Source organism: Mauremys mutica, chromosome 12 (assembly GCF_020497125.1).
Source record: "Mauremys mutica isolate MM-2020 ecotype Southern chromosome 12, ASM2049712v1, whole genome shotgun sequence".
NCBI lineage: Eukaryota > Metazoa > Chordata > Testudines > Geoemydidae > Mauremys > Mauremys mutica.
The window spans coordinates 15,364,212-15,386,411 of record NC_059083.1 but is presented as its reverse complement, the minus strand read 5'-3'; the positions used below and the strand labels follow the sequence as shown (position 1 = coordinate 15,386,411).

The 22,200-nt window shown below is 48.6% G+C and overlaps 1 protein-coding gene and 1 pseudogene across 2 annotated transcripts; both read left to right on the top strand.

The window, feature by feature from the left end:
- Positions 1-4,423: 4,423 nt before the first annotated feature.
- Positions 4,424-8,715, top strand: LOC123346597 (annotated as a pseudogene).
- Positions 8,716-16,412: 7,697 nt separating this feature from the next.
- On the top strand, positions 16,413-20,385 carry LOC123346051 (zinc finger protein 420-like). Of its 2 annotated transcripts, none has more exons than XM_044983256.1 (3): positions 16,413-16,467; positions 17,090-17,203; positions 17,509-20,385. In XM_044983256.1, the coding sequence occupies exons 1-3, from the start codon at positions 16,434-16,436 to the stop codon at positions 19,200-19,202; spliced, it is 1,842 nt and encodes a 613-aa protein (XP_044839191.1). In that variant the 5' UTR covers positions 16,413-16,433; the 3' UTR covers positions 19,203-20,385. The 2 variants fall into 2 exon arrangements, with proteins under 2 accessions (XP_044839191.1, XP_044839190.1); XM_044983255.1 differs by having other exon boundaries at positions 17,506-20,385.
- Positions 20,386-22,200: the final 1,815 nt, after the last annotated feature.

The window sequence follows — 22,200 nt, the reverse complement described above, 5'->3', positions numbered from 1 at the left end:
ACAGCAGCAAAGGTCGAGGGATACAAGAACTGGATCCACTACTCCCGTCTGAAAGCAGTGCCAGCTCCTGAACGGTGGACTGTCCAACCTGCGGAGAAGACTGCCAACGACAATCTGGGACTTAAGCTGTTATTCAGGCGACAGTAAGGCCTGCTGGGAATGCCCTGTGACCCCTTTGGACAGTTACAGCGCACTCCCCGTAAACACTCTGAGCGTTGGCTGTGTTTATTTTCACAGGGCCAGCCTAACCTGTGGGCCTGGTCCCTTTTGTTTTTAATCTGCTTATTGTTAGTAATAGTAATTTTGTGGGTATTTGGGGAATTGTAATTGTTAGGCCTTAGGATCACTTGCCCAGTATGGATCCAGGCCTAGGGCTTGCCACAATGTTACTCTTTGCTATGGGAACACTCCTCTCGTTGACTCCCGTTTCTCCCCAGGCACATGCGGGATGGAGGGGAACCCCTAACAAATTAGAGTCAAATACGTATAAAAACCTGAAGATTTGCTTTGCCCAAAAGTTTAATCTCTCTAACTGCTGGATATGCTCCCAAATCCCGCACCATGCAGCTGGGTTGCCCTGGAGGGTGGTTCCCCAAAATTGGTCAGATCTCTGTTGGGGATGGTTCAGTAGGGGAAAGAACACCTCGGGTACCCTCTTGTCACAAAACTGTACTATTGAATCCCAGTATGCATTGAGGGACGACCCCTGGGAACCGCAGGCCAACTCGACACGTATTCCTACCCCTATTAGGCTACGGTCAGTGGACCCCGGGTTAGTATGCTATCGACAGTTCCAGTCCGACAATCACACTTGGTCTGCTGGAAATAGCACCTGTCAGTATTATGTCTCCCCTGATGATAATGATTCTCTCCCAGTCTATGTTAATGACAAATCCAACTCCATCGCCCGGTTTGGAACTCTCAATGGTGCCAAAGCAAAACAATAAAAAAATAAAAATAATGGGTTGGTAAAAAATGGCCACTCCTTTTACGTTTATGGTACCTCTGCCTATAAATGGCTCCCAAATCGGTGGTATAAAAACTGTTATGTAGAATATCTTGCCCCTCCCCTTCGAGTGCTCCCTAAGCTGCCCCCTGGTCGCCCCAGGCAGCGTAGGTCCTTGTATGCCACCCCAGAGCCCATTAGGGAGGGAGACAGACTTGGCATGATCCTCCTCCCATCCTATGGGGTGGGCCGGCTGTCTCAAATTTACCGTAAGCTCTCTACGTTTCTCACCAAGTTTGCTAATGAGACCCTGGCCATAGAAAAAAGTCTTAACTCAGAGCTTTATCAGCTCCGGTTGCTGGCCTTGCAGAACAGACAGGCCCTAAATTATGTTTTAGCCTCTCAGGGCGGGGTATGTGCCCTTATTGGAAACGAATGCTGTACTTATGTCCCAGAAAACTCACAGGACATTAACAAACACATCCTGTCAGCCGAACAGGCTTTCAAGGAGTGGAAGGCCCAGGAAAGGGAACCCACAATTTTTGATTCCCTTTGGAGTTGGTTGCCCAACCTAGGAGGACTGGGAAGTGGCCTTGTGCGTCTCCTCCTCACAGGTGTGATACTGTGCCTGGTCACCCTTCTCCTGCTTGCTTGTTTTAAACTGCTCCTCCGTAAACTTTGTACCCCCCGTGTCCCGAAGGTCCCTATGTACCCTCTCATTGACAGCCCCAGCTCCATAGAACTCAATTACGTTTTGTCCACAGTATATGAGAACACTCAGCCAAAGGTTTGTTGAGTATTCTCAAAGGAGGGAATTGTTGGTGGCACCAGGCATGACCCAGTGTTGACAGAGGGGTAGAAAATAACAGTGCCAATGAAGGCTCCCTGTATTAGGCCTCTGCTTGTCTGAACCGCTTCCATGTTTAAACTTTAATTAACTCCACAGGCTAAATAAAAAAAATAAAATGTGTGGCAACTAGTTATCAGTACCAGGAAGCAATTATACAGCCTGCTTGCACCTGGCTAAAGGAAGTAAAACAAAATGACCAGTCAAAAAAAGTTACTAATAAAATAATATGTTTTTTGCCAAGTATAATCTAACCTGTTTAAAGTAATTGCTGCTTCATAATGTATTTGCTGTATAAGAACTAAAAAGGAAAAAAAAAAGGGGGGGAAAGGGGGGAGCTGGGCATTGGGGGTAATAAACATGCTTAGCTAAAATCATGTATAAAAACAAAAAGCTGCTTGTATGGGGTGTGCTTAATCTAAGACCTGACTGTGTCTCCGAGCACGTGCTTTGAAATCTCAAATAAACTTTTTTTGCTTCTCCACCCTGGTGTGTCTAATTAAAGCGAGGCACTCCGGGCAACGAATCACTGTTTGCTGCCTCAGGCCTTTTGGGCCGGCAACATATGCATTCTTTACATTTGTGTCTGGCAGAAATTAGGGACCACCTGTTCGCCTCCCCCCTTTCTTTGCATCCTCTCCCATGGGCAGGCACATTTGTTTAACTCATTCCCATTTTTGGTATACAATATATATATATCTTGTGTCCATGTAATTTTGGACGGGGGTAGCAACTGGAAAAACAAGCGGGGAAAATGACAAATGCCTGAGGATATATTTGGCTTAAGCATATATCTGGCCTTATTTGGCTTAAGCATATATCTGGCCTTATTGTCTAACACAGTGAAATATTTGCAGACACCCCCCCCAAAGATCTCACTGTCACATCTGCTTCCAGTGTTTAAAGAATCCAGGTCTCAGTCCCTGTGTCTGCGTAAAGCCGCCCAGCGCTTCATCCACGTGTCCTCGCCACTGTCCCTGTGCCCCTGAGTTTCACTCCTCTTGGAATCCAGGCTGGGCAGTTTCCCTCCTTTACATTAGTTCCTTATCAAAATATTATTTTATTACTGTGACCTCTTCAACTTCACTAGCGTTGTGTGGAGGGATGTAATTGTACCATGGTATTTATATTTGTAATAGCAAATCTTCATGGGAAATATGAATAGTTGCGAGTAGCTTCTGCAATCACATCTCAGGGTGACACTGTAACAGTTCCTGTTTCTATTGGAATGTTGTAATTTGAGGGCAGTGCTGACTGATTTCATAGGCTTATCTCAAAACTCATCACATGAGTAAAGTGAGCTTGATTTGTTTTTGTTACACCTGCCAGACTGTGCCTCACACCTTTGTGAGCATGGCAGTCACAGACACAGCGCTATGACCATCCCCATGTACGACAGGGATAACAGACAATGTCGTCTGTCCAAGTTACATTTCCCCGACAGTGCCTAGTTACAAGGCAGGTATCAGAGGGGTACAGATCCGTGTTAGTCTGGATCTGTAAAAGCAGCGAAGAATCCTGTGGCACCTTATAGACTAACAGACGTTTGGGAGCATGAGCTTTCGTGGGTGAATACCCACTTCGTTGGATGCAAGTAGTAGTTACAGGGCAGATAGCCACATGCAACCCCCTCCCTTCCTGCGCGCACACACGCTGCTCCCAGCTTACATTGGATTTATTTAAAAATGAGAAAAACCAGCAAGGAATCCTTGTGGCACCTTAGAGACTAACAGATTTATTTGGGCATAACTTTCATGATTCCAGCCCAAAAAATTTTAGCCCAAATAAATTTGTTATTCTCAAAGGTGCCACAAGGACTCCTCATTGTTTTTGCTGATACAGACTAACACGGCTACCACTCTAAAAAAAGAGGCACACTTATAATCTTTGGGGTTCTGATTCCTGAGTGTTATGGGGTTGCTCGATTTGCCCTGGGTCTTGGTCTGATTTCCGTGCACGATTCAGATCTCAGCCACACTGGTGTCAGACCGGAGTCACTGCTGGCTCTGGCCGGGGGTGAGTGCAGATGGGCCAATGAGATCAGCCTCTGCCTGCCTGTCCCTGGGTTTTTAGGGAGCTGCTTGGGAGGAAAGGGAGAAGCATGGAAGAGACAGGGTGTGATAAACCTGCTGATTTTCTGAGTAGGACCATTGGTGGCAGTTGGGGAGAGGGACATTCGCCCAATTCAAAAACAGGACACAACCCCCCCTGCACAGGACTGGAGCCTGAACCCACTGGCTGTGAAATACGAAGGGAAGCTGTCGGGATCCCTGTCCCCGGCTCAGAGCTCTGCTTCCCGCATCAGCCTGTGGCTGGCAGGTGTGTGGGAAATGAGAAGACCCTGCCCTGCTCTGTGTGCTGGGGGGACAAGGAGCTCTCACCTTCTCCCACCCCCTGAAGCCTCCTGCCTGCTCTGAACAGTAGGGGTCTGAGTTTGTTACTCTGGCCCTCCCAGAGCTTTGAGTTCTTTTCCTTTTCCTGTGACTAGCGGGATTGTGGCTGGGGCAGCAGGTGCTGAGTGGGGGACTCTTGTTGTTTCAGATGGCAGAGGCCTTCGAGGAGGTGGCTGTGTATTTCACCCAGGGGCAAGGGGCTCTGCTGGACCCCGGTCAGAGAGCCCTCTACAGGGACGTCATGCGGGAGAACTACGAGACGGTGACCTCGCTGGGTAAGGGATTCCCATCCCCTCGGTTATTGCTGGGGTCAGTGTGTCGGACTCTGGTCAGGTTCTTCCCTGGTCAGTTAGATCAGAGGGGAATGTTTTGCGTAATGCACAGGTGCTGTGAGAGAGACTTGCATCTCCGTGCCCTCTCCAATGGGTTACAGGTGTCAAATCCTAATGGCCATGCTAGCAAATCCCCATCCCTCCAGGTTTCAGAGGGACAGAATTCATTCATTGTCCTGTCTGTATGATTCCCAGTCCGACACATTTCATAGTAGCAGCCGTGTTAGTCTGTATCCGCAAAGAGAACAGGAGTACTTGCGGCACCTTACAGACTAACGTATTTATTTGAGCATAAGCTTTCGTGGGCTACAGCCCACTTCATCAGATGCACAGAATGGAACATATAGTAAGAAGATATTTATACATACAGAGAACATGAAAAGGTGAAAGTTGCCATACCAGCTCTAACAGGTTAATTAATTAAGATGAGTTGTTATAATTAAGATCTTTTGTAGTGATAATTAAGATGGCTCATTTCTGACAGTTGACACAAAGGGGTGCCGATACTTAACATGGGGAAATAGATGCAATTCCCTGTTCACCTCCCTTCTTGGAAATAGCTCCAGCTATGGGGAGGGCTCTGGGCTCTGCAGGTTTAGAGATAGGCAGAGGTTTAACACCAGAGCTGGGTGTGCGTCAGCAAGTCCCCCAGAGAGCACAGATCCTGGGAACGCCTAGTGAGGGTGTAAAAATTCCCGTCTCCTCCCCAGATGCCTGCCTCCTCCAAGGCGGCTCAGTGACCATGTTCCTATCCTGTTAGGTTCCATATTCTCACCAGCACAGCATGGGGACAGGTTCCGTTCACACAACGCCCTTTGTGGCAGACACTCCCCCAATGCTCCATGCGCCCTGTACGAAGAGTTCAGTCACGGAGACCCCCTTGGGACTGTAACCTGATGTGCTGAAATGACCACTGAGCCTGTTTTCCCTGCCAGCTTGGGCCCCCAGTACCCTCTCTTGTTGAACCAGACCCTCCAACCTGCTGCAGCTGAGATTCAGGGTCCGGGCCATGCCCCCAAGCTGCACATCTTTACTGAAAACAGCACAGCAAGATCCCTATCTCCAGCACTCAGATACCCAGCCCCCATAGGATCTAAACCCCAGATAAATCCATCTTACTCTGTGTACACGTTACACAGGGTAACTTCTTAAGTGTTCGCCCTCTTCATCACTAAAAGAGAGAGATGCACGAACTGTATAGCAATTACTTACACTGAATTTATTAATAAGCAAAAGTGATTTGATTAATTATAAAAAAGTAGGATTTAAGTGGTTTTAAGTAATAACAGACAGAACAAAGAAAGTCACTAAGCAAAATAAAACAAACACGCAAGGCTAAGCTTAATACACTAAGAAACTGGTTACAAATAATAGTTTCTCACCCTCAAAAATGTTTCAGTAAGCTTCTTTCACAGACCAGACTTATTTCTAACCTGGGCCCAATCCTTTCCCCTGTTTAGTGTCCGTTAGTTCCTCAGACATCTTGGGTGATAAGCAGGGGTCTCCTCACCATGACTGGCAGCCCCCTCATATAGATTTGGCAAAAGGCGGGAGTCCTTTGTTCCAGCTTGTTCCCCTCCCAGTTCTTTACGGAAAAGTCAACGGCTTAAAATGGATTCCAGTATCAGGTGACATGGTCCCATGCCTCTGTAAGACCCCCGTCTCCATTTTTCATGGGCTGATCCTCACCTACACAGGAAGATTTACAGGTAAAAAAAAAACATTCTGAGCCCATTGTTCTGGATAAATGGAGCAATTAAGTTCTTAAAGTATCATTAATGACCCTCACTTAGCATAAGCACAATGGGACCTTAGATTTGTACTTCATATTCCTAACTGTAAATATAAGAATGATACATACATACAAATAGGAAAACCATATTCAGTAGATTACAACTTTTCCAATGATCTTCCATGGGATCTTTTGCATAAAGCATGTTCCAGTTATGTCATATTCATATTGATAAGGATATTTTCAGAAAGCATTGGAGCACCCCGTAACACCCTGATCTGGTCTGATTTCACTCCTGCGCAGGATTTCCCATTCCCAAACCTGAACTGATCGCCCAGCTGGAACGAGGGGAAGAGCCGTGGGTGCCCGATCTCCAGGCCTGCGAGAAAAGAGAGAACCCGAGAGGCGATTGCACAGGTGAGGACTGACACAGAAACCATCTGGGGAATGAAGGAAAAAGTTGAGAATTCCAAAAACGTGCTGTGAGTAAGCGCCCTCAGTTCTTCCTCCTCTCACCCAGGGCAGGGCTGTGGTCAGCAGATATCGCTCATGCCTTTCCACCCACCCCGTTAGCTGCAGGAGTTTCCTTTCCAGCTTTCCTTCTCTGTGAGTGTTTGGGTGAGAAGTGGAGGGAGAATCCAATTGCTCAGTCTTCGTGTTGGGTTTGTCCTCGGTGCTATTCCTCTTTCTGCTCAGCACAATGACTCCTGTCTCGATTGTCTCTCTCCCAGCAGGTGATGAGAGAGTGAGTGAGAATGAAGAGGAGAATCATGATGCAGAAGTTCCTGGTAAAGTGGAAGCACAGGAGACCTTTATGGGAAGTGCTGCATGGAATTTTTCCCACTGCTTGGAGCAGGCAGAAGCCTGGGAAAATTGGCAGAGGTCACAGAGGCTGCTGGGAAACCACCCAGGGAAGAAAGTGGATGAATCTATTAACTGTGGGGGAGGAAACAAGGATCCCAGAGTGCAGCAGACAAATCCCAAGGAAGAGACACCCAGGGACGGCCTGCAGTGTGGGAAAAGATTCATTCTGAGCGCACAGCTTGTAACACATCAGACAATCCATACTGGAGAGAAACCTCTTCAATCCTTGGACCATGGGGAAAGCTTCAATAACTGCTTAGACCTTAATAACCATGGGAGAAGCCACACAGAGGAGAAACCCTCTCAATGCCTAACACATCAGAGAATCCACACAAGTGAAAGACCCATTAAGTGTTTAGACTGTGGAAAAAGTTTCATATGGAGGTCATCCGTTGTTAAACATCAGAAAATCCACACAGGAGAGAAACCCCATAAGTGTTTGGACTGTGGAAAAAGTTTCATATGGAGGTCATCCATTGTTAAACATCAGAAAATCCACACAGGAGAGAAACCCCATAAGTGTTTGGACTGTGGGAAAAGTTTCATACGGAGGTTATCCCTTGTTTTACATCAGGCAATCCACACAGGAGAGAGACCTCATAAGTGCTTAGACTGGGAAAAGTTTCATACGGAGGTCATCCGTTGTTAAACATCAGAAAAGCCACACAGGAGAGAGACCTCATCAATGCTTGGACTGTGGGAAAAGTTTTATACATAGGTCTGATCTTTTTAAACATCAGGGAATCCACACGGGAGAGAAACCCCATAAGTGCTTAGACTGTGGAAAAAGGTTCATACGGAGGTCAGATCTTTTTAAACATCAGGCAATCCGCACAGGAGAGAGACCCCATAAGTGTTTGGACTGTGGCAAAAGTTTCGTACATGGGTCAGATCTTAGAACACATCAGAGGATCCACACAGGAGAGAAACCTCATAAGTGTTTGGAATGTGGAAAATGTTTCACATGGAGGTCATACCTTATAATACATCAGGCAGTCCACACTGGAGAGAGACCCCATCAGTGCTTGGACTGTGGGAAAAATTTCATACAGAGGTCAGATCTTAGAGCACATCAGAGGATCCACACAGGAGAGAAACCTCATTAGTGTTTGGAATGTAGAAAATGTTTCACATGGCGATCACATTTTAGAGCACATCAGAGAATCCACACTGGAGAGAGACCCCATAAGTGCTTGAACTGTGGGAAAAGTTACACACAGAGATCACACCTCATTAAACATGAGAGAATCCACACAGGATCTAAACTTCTGTGACACATGGCCAGAAAGGGTTAAGCAACTTGCAGGCTAATTGACCCAGATTCAACCTGTAGACACATTTTAGAAATGTGTGTAAATGGAAATTAGGGCCATTCCATATTAGATAAGCTATGTAAATATAAACTTTCATGGTTAAAGAACTGGAAGAAGATAGTAATTGTAATAGTCTGTTTATTTGCATCTTGTTAAGGGTTAACAGTGTAACCAAAGGGTTGTATTTTGTTCAATCTGAGATGGAAAGAAAATATTAACATGTAGATAAAATAACGTCATTATCTACATGTCTCTGTAACGTTTGTAGTAAACTGTCTATTAACTGCTTTATGGATGTTTACCTTATTTTAATCCATGTAAATAATTACCGGTGTTCCGAGATTTTAACAATTTCCATCCCACCATCAACCTCAGCCTAGACCAATCCACACAAGCGGTCCATTTCCTAGACACTACTGTGTTAATAAACGATGGTCACATACATACCACCCTATACCGGAAACCCACTGACCACTATACTTACTTACATGCCTCCAGCTTCCATCCCGGACACACCACACGATCCATTGTCTACAGCCAAGCTCTAAGATACAACCGTATTTGCTCCAATCCCTCGGACAGAGATAAACACCTACAAGATCTCTATCAAGCATTCTTAAACCTACAATACCCACCTGCTGAAGTGAAAAAACAGATTGACAGAGCCAGAAGAGTACCCAGAAGCCACCTACTACAGGACAGGCCTAAAAAAGAAAATAACAGAACACCACTAGCCGTCACCTACAGCCCCCAACTAAAACCTCTCCAGCGCATCATCAAAGATTTACAACCTATCCTTAAAGATGATCCCTCACTCTCACAGCTCTTGGGAGACAGGCCAGTCCTCGCTTATAGACAGCCTCCCAACCTGAAGCAAATACTCACCAGCAACCGCACACCATACAACATAAACACTAACCCAGGAACCTATCCTTGCAATAAAGCCCGATGCCAGCTCTGTCCACATATCCATTCAAGTGACACCATCACAGGACCTAATCACATCAGACACACCATCAGGGGCTCGTACACCTGCACATCTACCAACGTGATATATGCCATCATGTGCCAGCAATGCCCCTCTGCCATGTACATTGGCCAAACCGGACAGTCTCTACGCAAAAGAATAAATGGACACAAATCTGACATCAGGAATCATAACATTCAAAAACCAGTGGGAGAACACTTCAACCTTTCTAACCACTCAGTTACAGACTTGAAGGTGGCAATTTTGCAACAAAAAAACTTCAAAAACAGACTCCAAAGAGAGACTGCTGAACTTGAATTAATATGCAAACTAGATACCATTAACTGTGGTCTAAATAAAGACTGGGAATGGTTGGGTCATTACACCAATTGAATCTATTTCCCTATGTTAAGTTCTCCTCACACCTTCTATGGGCCATCTTAATTATCACTTCAAAAAGTTTTTTTGCCTCCTGCTAACGATAGCTCATCTCAATTGATTAGACTCTGCCTGTTGGTATGCATACTTCCACCTTTTCATGTTCTCTGTATGTATAAATATCTCCTGTCTGTGTGTTCCATTCTATGCATCCGAAGAAGTGAGCTTTAGCTCACGAAAGCTCATGCTATAATAAATTTGTTAGTCTTTAAGGTGCCACAAGTACTCCTGGTTTTTTTGTTCAGGAAGTAGAAGGTTACTTGAAAAGTATATTGTTCACCTGATGAATGATTCTGAAACGGACTCTTTGCAATTCTAATGCATCATCTCTACAGTGAAACTGACCTAAGGACTCTATTCATCTCTGCATGATCTTTTAACCCATATGCTCTCTCTTTTCTTGTTGTGAGAAATCTTAGTTTAGTTAATAAGAACTGGCTGTAAGCATTTATTTTGGTCAGAAGCAAAGAAATCATTAACTTGCTGAGTGATGTGTCTGATCCTTCAGGATTGGTAGCACGTTTTATATGATGTGAAGAAGATGTTCAGTAATCCCCACCACGTTTAACTGGGCTGTCTGGGAGCCTTAAGCAGCCCAACACGGAGAGAAGTTTTCCAAGTCTCACAAGGGCTGATCAGCAGTCGGGCCATGTCCGGGTTTCTCCTGCAGGGAGGCTGCAAGTGAGACTGAGCCCTGGTAGCAGAAGCTTGTACGCATGCTGCACCCTTAATGCTGAGAAAAGCTGCCCACCTGTAACTGCATCTTTGGGGGTCACCACTGAGAATACCAAATTCAGGTCACACTGCTGAGAAACAGGATAAATACACCCCAAAATGCAGGTGTTTTTCCTCCCAAAAGATACACCAAACCAGCCACAACAGGAAACTTCTATCTCACTGCACCGGCTAACAAGACGTCATAAAAGCAGCTTCCAGAGGCATTCTAGTCTTTGTATCACCCCCCCAAACACTGGATTGAAAGATGAGTGGTTCTTTACAACCTGTCTCCTCAAATTACAGGTTCTTCTGATCCCAAAGGACCCACCACACACTCAGATCTTACTCAAAAATCACACTGTTGCCAATCCTTTTGTATATACAATCTAAAGGTTTATTTATAGAAAGAAAGAGGCCCAGGACAGGCTGAAGTATTAGCGGGGGACCTGGTGGTGTCAGCAGAGGTTGGGCCCACTCCCGCACTCACTGGTGTTGGGTGTGATTTAATTTGTAAGGACAGAGCAGCAATTCAAAATGGAGTCTGAACCACCATTTTGTAACCTCCATCTTGTGACCTCCTTTGTGCTCTGTCATGCTGGCCTAGATCATCCTTGATCAAATTGGTTTTTCCCGCCACTGGGAGGTCCCAAGAACAATTTTACCTCAGACTATGTCCCACCTTTGCCAGGACCGTACCGTTTTCCCGCCACACACTGCATAAAGGAACTGTGACCACGGACAAGTGCCGCAGTCCGTCCTAGTGACTGTGCATGCGCGACTCAGGCTTTCGCGGCATCGGTGCGCGGTCGAAGGATGCCACCGTTCCTGAAGGGACGAGAAGAGAGAAGACGACATTCCACCTCACCTGCTTCTGCTCCTAGGGACGACATCTCCAGAGGGTTCCCGGCCCGCTTCTTCCATCCCGGTCGCCATGGAGGGACTCTCCAGGGCTCCTCCTCGGTGGGTTCCAGTTACCCAATGAGTGCAGGTCCTGGGCTTCACTGCCGTCGCCGCCGTGCTGATAGGGAGATCATTCGGGTTCTTTAGTCAGGGTTTTACGTGGTCATTGCCAGGGTGATTTTGTATTTTGGGCCTGAGCTTCGTGCTCCTGTCGTAAGCTGCTGTTTCACTGTTTTGTGTTAATTTCCATAGCTACCGTTGAGTTCGTGCTTATCCCCTTCCCCTCCTTGTACTTATTCCCGCAATACACTTACCTGTTGTTTTCTAACTTCACTTATAGTCTGGCTTTATTTCCCGCACTGCACGTAGGGAAGAGGGGGGGGGTGTGATCTGTCTGCGTACTAGTGCACCGGTGACACATATGGCAGAGGGCGGGTCTGCTCTTCTGAGTAAAAAGGGCTTGTCTTAGCTCGTGATACCTGCACCACTATACGTATAGAGTTCCCCTGGTTCCCCTGTGAGGTAACGCTGGCAGTGGTGGGAAATGGAACGAACCACCCCAGCTCCCAGCCACATCGCTCAGGGAAGGGGGTTTGGAGGAAGGTAATAAGTAATAATTGGAAATACACCAATCTCCTAGAACTGGAAGGGACCTTGCAAGGTCATCAAGTTCAGCCCCCTGCCTTCACTAGCAGGACCAATTTTTGCCCCAGATCCCTAAGTGGCCCCCTCGAGGATTGAACTCACACCCCTGGGTTTAGCAGGCCAATGCTCTAACCACTGAGCTATCCCTCCCCCTGGTGTGGGAGGGAGCAGAGCAGGGGTGGGAAGAGGTGGGGTGGGGCAGGGCCTGGGATGGAGGGGAGAGGAGGGTTGTCCCAGGCCCCATATCCCACTAGAGACAGCCCTGGAAAGAAAGAAAGAAAGGTGACAGTTAAAATTGGTTATAGGAATCAAATACACACAATAATTGCAAAGTTCTTGGTTCAGGTTTGTAGGAGTGTTGGAATAAAGCACTGGCTTAAATCAAGTCTCTGGTTGCTTCCAAATCTTTAGAAGGTCCTCCGTTCCCCAGTTAGAACGCTCCCCTTAGCATAAGTGCATAGTCCAGAGGTTTGTGCAGGAAAGAGGCTGGAGCAGGAAAGAGGCCAGATGGAGGTGACGCCAAAAATTCCATGGCCTTATATAGCTTCTGCCATGTGGAGGGAATCCCATTGTTCTTACTGTGGAACGTGACAGGTAAAGATGGGGTATGGAGTCACACGGCCGTGCATAATTTTGCTTAATCACAGCAGAAGCCATTACCCTCACTCTAGTTTGAACCTTCACAAGAAAGTCCATTAGGTGTAGCTGGGCATCTTCTGAGGGCCCTTGTGAGCAAAGTGTACCTAGATGGGCCATTCACCTTGACTAGTCCCTTCACAATGCGCTGGCTAAATACTCATGGGTCTTACCACAGGGGCCAACCTTTGAAATACAGGGGTGTGGCTAATATTCATATCTTCAGATAGAGAAATTATACATGTGTACAAATAGCATCATCATCTTCAGCAAATAGTAACCTTCACATAGACATCTCACATGTCACACATTGTACAAGATTTGTGGCAAATATATAACAGTGATCTCTATGGTCATATTTTAATCAGAACATCACACCACCCAAACCCAGGTGAGGTGGAGCTCCAAGGGGCAGGATCTGGGGCAGGGTTCAGGGTGGCCTTTGGGGTGGCCGGTACAGGCAGGCAGCCCACCAAAGAAGACACCCTGTGCTGGGTTTGCCTGATTCCCACCTGTCGTGCTGAGAGCCGGCTGGGCTGAGGTAGGTGGCAGGCAGGTGAGCAGCAGTGTCTGGGGAGGGGGGAGACCCCAGCTGCAGGGGGCTGTTGGAGGAGGAGCTGAGCCAGGTGATTCATCTGGAGCAGGGGTACCCCTCCCCTGCTCTCCTGTTCCTGCCCCACCACTTCCTCCCTGGAGCCCCTGGCCACTCTGGACTGGGAGCTCCTCCCGTCTGCTGTGCGTTTGAAGTCAGGGTATCACCCCCCAACCTGGGTACCGGTCTCCAATGAGCTGGGGTGACAGTACAGGAGGAATCTGTGGGTGCTGCAGCCTCTGTGGGTCTGGAGCTGCTGGCAGCTGCTTGTGTCCGAACAGGCCTTCAGGTTCCTAACGCTGAATGGTTTCTTAAAGAGGCAGTGCGCTGCTACACTGACTCAGGCACACACACACTCCCGCTCCATCCCCCAAACACAACACCAGGGCTCCCTGCAGCCAGGTTACTTCCCACCTGGGCTGTGCTATGAGGCAACAGCAGCTGTTTCTGTCCTGCCTTCTGGGGAAAGTGACCTGGATGCAGGGAGGCCTGACGGGGCTCCTGACTCCAGCCCCCTAGGGCTGCACAGGGTGGAGGAGAAGCAGTCCAGCCGGGCAGCGAGCAGCAATGACAGCTCCCTTATGCATCCAGGTCAGTTCCCCCACGTTGGTGCAAGAGGCAGATGTGGGGTTGGCTTGAGGGGACACTCACAGTGCAGGAGTTAAGGGTGCGGGAGGAGAATGCAGGGACTGGGGTGAGGGGGCACGCACAGAGCAGGGGTTAGGGGCACAGGAGAGGGAAGTGCTTGGGGTGAAGGGTGCATGCACAGAGCAGGGGTTGGTGTGACGGGGGCACGGTGCAGGGTTTAGAGGCACAGGAGGGGAGTGCAGGTGTTGGGGTGAAGGGGGAACGCACAGATGAGTGGTTCGGGGTACATGGGGGGCAGGGGTTAGTGGGGAGTCTGGGGAGCCAATGGACGGCACCAAATGTAGGTGTCATTGCCTGGGTGTCATTTTTCCGGTGTGCAAGGCGATGGGTGTAAGAGAACCCGGACCCAGAGATGCTGCAGCGTGATCCCTTCAGCGCTAGGACCCAGGAGCAGCCGGGAGGCGGCTCCGGGCAGCGGGCGCTGGGCTCAGGCCCGGCCGCAGGAAGTGACTCGCAGTCGCTGCGGTGACTCTGGCTCCCAGGCTCCTGGCGAGATCCCCGAGCCCCGGGGGGCGGCTGGTGCTGGGAGCCCGGAGCCCTGGCTGCAGCCGGGAGAGGGGAATCTCCAGCAGGGCCCTTCCCGCTGCTCCCCCCCCGCCCCAGGAGCCTCTCCCAGGGCAGAGCCCCCAGCCCGGCCCGGCCCGGCCCGGCCCCTGCCCCGGGGGCCCCGCTCGGAGGGAAGGTGAGAGAGACCCGCCCCCCCCGGGCTGCAGGGGGCGGAGGCTAAAGAGGTGCCGGGGGTGAGGGCAGGCGGGGGAGCGGGGTGGGGGCAGGAGGCGGGTGCGGGGCTGCGGGGGGCAGGCTGGGATGGGGGCGGGGGCACTGAAGGGAAGATGGGGCGATGCGGGGGGATCAGGGGGATTGTGGGGCTGAGGGGAGCGAGGCTGGAATGGGGGAAGATGTGAGGGGGGGACACTGCGAGGGAAGGGGGGTGTGGGGAGACTGGCGGGGGAAAGGGGGGATATAGGGAGGGGGGAGATGCCCAGGCAGCTTCTCCGCCCCATTGGACACTATGGGAGAGGGGCGGAGAAAAGCTTTTCTCCTGCTGGAACTGATCAAACCAGCTTTGGGAGTGATCAGGGACTAACCCCTCAGGGCGCAGAGACTACAAGGCAAAACCCAGCCGCCCCCGCCCCCGCGCACCCTCCTCCGGTGCTGGTGGGGTTTGTGTCTCTTGGATTTTGGGGGCTGCCCGAGGCCCTGGTCTGTTTTCCCTGCAGGATTCACATCTCAGCCACACCCCTGTCAGACCGGAGTCACTGCTGGCTCTGGCAGAGGGGAGTGCGGATGGGCCACTGGGCTCAGCCTCTGCCTGCCTGTCCCTGGGGGCTGCTGCAGGAGTCTAGGGCAGCTCGTTCTTCAGGTGTTGCCACCAGAGGGCTCCGGCTATTGCTAAGCGGGAGGGGTTTACACGGCAATGGGTGTCAATCCCCCAAAGTGGCCCCTTTGATTCTGCACTTTTTTTAGTGTTTGGCTCAGAGATGCCGTTACTGGGAGGGTCTGAAGCACCTGGGGGGAATCCGGGTGTGACATGGACTGAAGCCCCTTCTGGTACCTCCCCCATCACTCCTCTCGTCCCGACAGGCTGAGGAATCACATCCACATTTTGCTCCAGATGGGACCATCTTCCAGGAGACAGGGAAGGGAAATGGCGGTGATGGAGCCAGCTCAGGTAGGGGATTTTCAGGGAGCTGCTGAGTGGGGGCAGGGAGGAGACAGCATGTGATAAACCTACTGTTTTTCTGAGTAGGCCCATTGGTGGCGGGGGAGGGGACATTCCCCCATTTCTCAAACAGGATACAACCCCCTCGGCACGGCTGGGAACATTTTCCATGCTCCCAGTGCTGGAGTCTGAACCCATTAGCCTAGAGGGGGGGGTCTCAGACTGGGGGCCGGTTTGCCTGCTTCATTTATAGTGGTGTTCAATATATAAAAAAGTGTTTTTAATTTATAAGAGAGGTCGCATTCAGAGGCTGGCGATGTGAAAGGGGTCACCAGTAAAAAAGTTTAAGAGCCACTGCATTAGCCAGAGGCTGCTGTGAAATACGCAGGGAAGCTGTTGGGATTCCTGTCCCTGTCCCCGGCTCAGAGCTCTGCTTCTCATATCACCCTGTGGCTGGCAGGTGTGTGGGAAATGAGAAGACCCTGCCCTGTTCCATGTGCTGGGGGGCGGTAGGGGGGAACGGGGACAAGGAGCTCTCACCTTTTCCCCACCCCCTGAAGCCTCCTGACTGCTCTGAGCAGGGTGGAGGTGGGATTCTGCTACTCTGGCCCTCCCAGAGATTCACCTTTTTCTTTCTTTCTTTCCCATGACTAGCGGAATTGTGGCTGGGGCCGCAGGTGCTGAGTGGGGGACTCTTGTTGTTTCAGATGCCGGTGACCTTCGAGGAGGTGGCTGTGTATTTCACCCAGGGGCAGGGAGCTCTGCTGGACCCTGCTCAGAGAGCCCTCTACAGGGACGTCATGCAGGAGAACTACGAGACGGTGACCTCGCTGGGTAAGGGCTTCCCATCCACTCTGTTATTAGAAGCCGTGGGACCTACGTATCTGAATGTGTTCAGGTTCTTCCCATGTCAGTTAGATCGGAGGTGAGTGGGTTCCATAATTCACAGCTGCCATGTGAGAGAGACTTGCATCTCCGTGCCCGCTCCAGTGGAACATGGGTGTCAAAACCCAGTGGACAACCAAACCATCCCCACCCCTCCACCTTTCAAAGGGGCATAAATCCAGCATTGTCCTGTCTGTGTTGTTTCTCGGCTGCACACACAATCCCTGTTCACCTCCCTCCTTGGGACTAGCTCCAGCCCAGGGGAGGGCTCTGGGCTTTGCAGGTTTAGAAAGAGGCAGGGGTTTAAGTGCAGAACTGTGTGAGTCATCAAGGCCCCCAGAGCGCACAGATCGTGGGAACGCCTAGTGAGGGTGTAGTAATAATTCAACTCACCTCCCCAGACAACTTCCTCTGCGCAAGGGGGCTCAGTGACCACGTTCCCTTCCTCTTGGATTCCACATTCCTCCAACAGAGCACAGGGACAGGTTCCACTCATGGAATGTCCTTAGTGACAAATACTCCACCAATGCTCCATGCACCCTGATCTGGTCTGATTTCACCCCCTGCGCAGGATTTCCCATTCCCAAACCTGAGCTTATTGCCCGCCTGGAGCAAGGGGAAGAGCCGTGGGTGCCCGATCTCCAGGCCTGCGAGGAAAGAAGGCTTCCGAGATGCCTCCATACAGGTGAGGACTGACACAGAACCATCTAGGGAGGGAAGGAAAAAGTTGAGAATCCCCAAATATGGTGTGAGTAAACACCTTCAGTTCTTCCTCGTTTCAGCCAGGACAGGGCTGTAGTCAGCAAATATCGCTCACGACTTTCCACCCATCCTCTTAGCTGCAGGAGTTTCCTTCCCATTTCTCCTTCACTTTGGGTGGGATGTGGAGGCAGAATCCAATTGCTCAGTCTCTCTGTTGGGTTTTCCCTCGGTGCTATTCCTCTCTTCCCAGCACAATGACTCCTGTCTGGATTGTCTCTCTCCCAGCAGGTGCTGAGCGAGGGAATGAGAATGAGGAGGAGAATCAACATCAGGAAGTTCCTGGAGAAGTGCAACCACAGGCGACCTTTGTGGGAGGAGCTAAAGGGAAATGTTTCAGTCCAAACTCAGCACAAAAGTCACTTAAGAAAAGCCACACAGGAGAAAGGCCCCATAAGTGCTTGGACTGTGGGGAAAGTTTCATGCAAAGGTCACACCTTGTTAAACATAAGGCAATCCACACAGGAGAGAGACCCCACAAGTGCTTGGACTGTGGGAAAAGTTTCATGCAGAGGTCACACCTTGTTAAACATCAGGCATTACACACAGGAGAGAGACCCCACAAGTGCTTGGACTGTGGGAAAAGTTTCAAGCAAAGGTCCCACCTTGTTACACATCAGGCAATCCACACAGGAGAGAGACCGCACAAGTGCTTGGACTGTGGGAAAAGTTTCATACAAAGGTCAGACCTTGTTTATCATCAGTCAGTCCACACAGGAGAGAGACCCCACAAGTGCTTGGACTGTGGGGAAAGTTTCATACGAAGGTCACACCTTGTTTGTCATCAGTCAGTCCACACAGGAGAGAGACCCCACAAGTGCGTGGACTGTGAGAAAAGTTTCATAAGAAGGTCACACCTTGTTCGACATAAGGCAATCCACACAGGAGAGAGACCCCACAAGTGCTTGGACTGTGGGAAAAGTTTCATACGAAGGTCAGAATTTGTTTATCATCAGGCAGTCCACACAGGAGAGAGACCCCATAAGTGCTTGGACTGTGGGAAAAGTTTCATACAGAGGTCAGACCTTGTTAGACATGAAGTAGTCCACACAGGAGAGAGACTCCACAGGTGCTTGGACTGTGGGAAAAGTTTCAAACGGAGGTCAGCCCTGGTTAAACACCAGAAAATCCACACAGGAGAGAGACCCCATAAGTGCTTGGACTGTGGGAAAAGTTTCGCATGGAGATCAAACCTCATTGAGCACGGGAGAATCCACACAGGAGAGAGACTTCACAAGTGCTTGGACTGTGGGGAAAGTTTCTTAAGAAGGTCAGACCTTGTTTGTCATCAGTCAGTCCACACAGGAGAGAGACCCCACAAGTGCGTGGACTGTGGGAAAAGTTTCATAAGAAGGTCAGACCTTGTTCACCATCAGGCAATTCACACAGGAGAGAGACCCCACAAGTGCGTGGACTGTGGGAAAAGTTTCATACGAAGGTCAGACCTTGTTTGTCATCAGTCAGTCCACACAGGAGAGAGACCCCACAAGTGTTTGGACTGTGGGGAAAGTTTCATACGAAGGTCAGACCTTGTTTGTCATCAGTCAGTCCACACAGGAGAGAGACCCCACAAGTGCGTGGACTGTGATAAAAGTTTTATAAGAAGGTCACACCTTGTTCAACATAAGGCAGTCCACACAGGAGAGAGACCCCACAAGTGCTTGGACTGTGGGAAAAGTTTCATAAGAAGGTCAGACCTTGTTTGTCATCAGTCAGTCCACACAGGAGAGAGACCCCACAAGTGCTTGGACTGTGGGGAAAGTTTCATACGAAGGTTAGACCTTGTTTGTCATCAGTCAGTCCACACAGGAGAGAGACCCCACAAGTGCGTGGACTGTGAGAAAAGTTTCATAAGAAGGTCACACCTTGTTCGACATCAGGCAGTCCACACAGGAGAGAGACCCCCACAGGTGAATGCTCTGTAGGTAAACATTCAGACAGAGATCAGCACTGGTTAAACACCAGAAAATCCACACAGGAGAGTGACTGTGTAAGTGCTTGGACTGTGGGAAAAGTTTCACATGGAGATCAGACCTCATTGAACATGGGAGAATCCACACAGGATCTAAACTTCTGTGACACATGACAAAAAGGGTTAAGCAGCTTCCATGTAATTGACTCAGATCAGGCCTTGTTACACATCAGGGAAAACTAAATCCTCAGTACCACTTCCAGGGCCGGCTCCAGGCACCAGACGAGGAAGCACGTGCCTGGGGCGGCACTTTTTGCTTGGAGTGGCAAAAAAGCTTGAGCTGGCCCTGATCACTTCAAAGTAATCTTATTGAGAGCGGCAATACCCCATTAGAGATTTCAAAAGGTCTCTTACCTGTTGATTGGCGCCTTGGGGTTCGAAGGGGAACAGTCCGCAGTAGGTGCCGCTGGCTGAGCTGGGCGTTACCATCCGAGTCATGGCATCAATAATTGTGGAAGAAAACAGAGTTTTTACTTTTAGGTTGGTTGTAACAAATCAGAGACAGTTTATTCTTAAGCAATTGCAAGAGAGGAACTGCACACCCGGGCAGGTAATCTCTCTTACTCCAGGTAGGGCTCCAAAGATAAACAGTTGGAGCAAGATTTTCTACCTTTTTTTTAATCGACAATAATGATTATACCTGAACAACCTTGCCGCTTGCTGAAACCAGAAAACTGGATCTACATAAAGGTCCATCAGCGAAAGACCGCCCTGGCTCCACGCTGGAAAGGCCCTTATCAAGTCCTGCTGACTACCAACACCGCTGTAAAATGCCAAGAACTGACTGCCTGGACCCGTGCTTCTCACTGCAAAAAGGCCTCTCCACCTCAAGGGGACTTTACGACTGATGATCAGCCTGTCTCTCCTTCTGGTGCTGCTGTTTCTTTTGGGCAGCAGAAAAAAAGGATAAGATAAAATGCTAGTAACCTCTCCCTTGTCCACTGACAGAACTACCATGCATTTGGCTTGTGCTAAAAAACCTAAAGCATTACAGGGTGATGTGCTAGTAACCTCTCCCCTGCATAATGCTAAACCACCACGGTGCCAAGAAAGAGGTAGGAACACTCGCTCTACTGAAACCACCAAATCCCAGGGATTTCTGACCACAAAGAACATTAAAAACTGGCACTGGTGGGGAAAAAAACCCCAAAATATTGTATACTAGCAAGAAGGAAATTATGGGGACGAGTCTTGGAAATGTGGCGTTCGTTGGACTTTGGGGTTTATTCCAAGTAATGCATGCTGTGCTTTTGGACAAGTACCTTCAGCATGTATAGCACTCCCCAGTTGGCTTTCAGACGATGAATACCAAAGGCATTTTGCTGCCACAAATGCTACTCCTACCATCTCCCCCACCACCACTACCTCCCCTGTAATATACCCAAATACAAATATATTCTAATGAAATACAGTGGCCAAGGCCTTCATGTCTTAGTGATTTACTAAAATTCTGCTCAAAAAAATAGATTCTTTAAAATTCAAAAGAAGTCATATAATGTCATAAACAGTTAGTTAAGGGTTAAGGTTTTTGTCTACCTGTAAAGGGTTAACAAGCAGTACCTGTGGACACCTGACCAGAGGACCAATGAGGGACAAGATATTTTCAAATCCCTGTGGAGGGAAGTTTTTTTTCCTGTTCTTTGTTTTTTTTTAGAGAGTCTCTCTTGGGAATTAAGAGAGTCCAGACATCTTAATCAAGTCCTCCCAGGTTTCTGCAATAAATTCTTCTATTCAAGCTAGTGAGTATTAGCAAGGAACTAGTATTCTTATACTTTTATTTCTGTATTTGCAATTCTGTGTTTTGCTATAGAATTTCTTTAAGTCTGTACCGTTATTGCTTTTACTGAGAAAGAAAGGAGGGGGAATTCTCTCCAGAGATTGATAAGTTTAGACCCTGTATATTGTTCCATCGTGGTTACAGAGACAGTGACTTTCTTTTATTCTTTAATAAATCTTTTCTGTAAAGGACTTGGTTGATCTTTCCTTGGGTGGATTCTCAGGGAAAGAAGAGGAGGGAGGTATCCCTCTATAGTTGGATTCCGGTATCTCTCCTAGGAAAAGGGAGGGGGAAGGAAGCAGGGGGGAATGGTTTATTTCTCCTAGGTGTAAGAACTCCATGGATTTGGGGCTCTTGGGATCCCCAAGGATTTTGGGGAAGGACTGTGTCCCAATACACGTACCTTATTGGGTGGTGGCAGCTTTTACCAGATGTAAACTAGGATTTTTAGTTTAGAGGGAAACCAATGCAGGTCCCCATTTTGGAACCCAACAGCTCTAAGTGGGGGTGAGACCTATGACATATAAGCAAACAAGTAAAAAAACAAATGGGTCAATAAAAATAGAAATCTAGACTATCACTACAAATAAGCCCCCAAAATCTAAAATTAATGGGTTCTATAGCAAGGTAAATATAATGGCCGTTCCCGAAATGTATAGCATGTGAAATGAAAAAGGCCCTGATTGTTACTTAGTCACCCAACTAGGGTAAATAATCACACGTATACCCGAAAAGTCTGTTCTGCCACCGGAAATTTTACCTGTACTAAAATAATCCCAGTAACCAATAATTTAACCTGCACCATATTGCAATATATCCCTTCCCATGCTAATGCCTCCCCAAAGTATCTAAAAGTGTTTAGCCAATAAATGTGGCATGGTACTTCACCTAAAAAAAAATAATAGAAAAAATAAAGCTAAAATAGCAATAAACTAATTAATGCTATGCTCGGGACTATAAAATGTACACTGCCCGTCTCCAGTTTTCAGGTCACCTCTATATATTCTAATTGCTCAAAAGGAGCTGCCATTAGGTTAGCACAGCAAAGGGCCTGGGTTTCCTCTAAAAAGAAAAAAAGAAGGGGGGGGACTTCACTAATCACCTATAAAATGGTGCCAGTAGCGCAGCTGCAATTTGGAGTATCTATAAAGGCCAACAACATAAATAAATTGGA

Excerpts from the sequence above, each read along its gene's own strand:
- LOC123346051 (XM_044983255.1), top strand. The coding sequence starts at position 16,434 with ATGCAGGAGAACTACGAGACGGTGACCTCGCTGG. Across the intron at positions 16,468-17,089 it reads CGAGACGGTGACCTCGCTGG|GATTTCCCATTCCCAAACCT; the intron begins GTAAGGGCTTCC and ends CCCCCTGCGCAG. Across the intron at positions 17,204-17,505 it reads TCCGAGATGCCTCCATACAG|CAGGTGCTGAGCGAGGGAAT; the intron begins GTGAGGACTGAC and ends TCTCTCTCCCAG.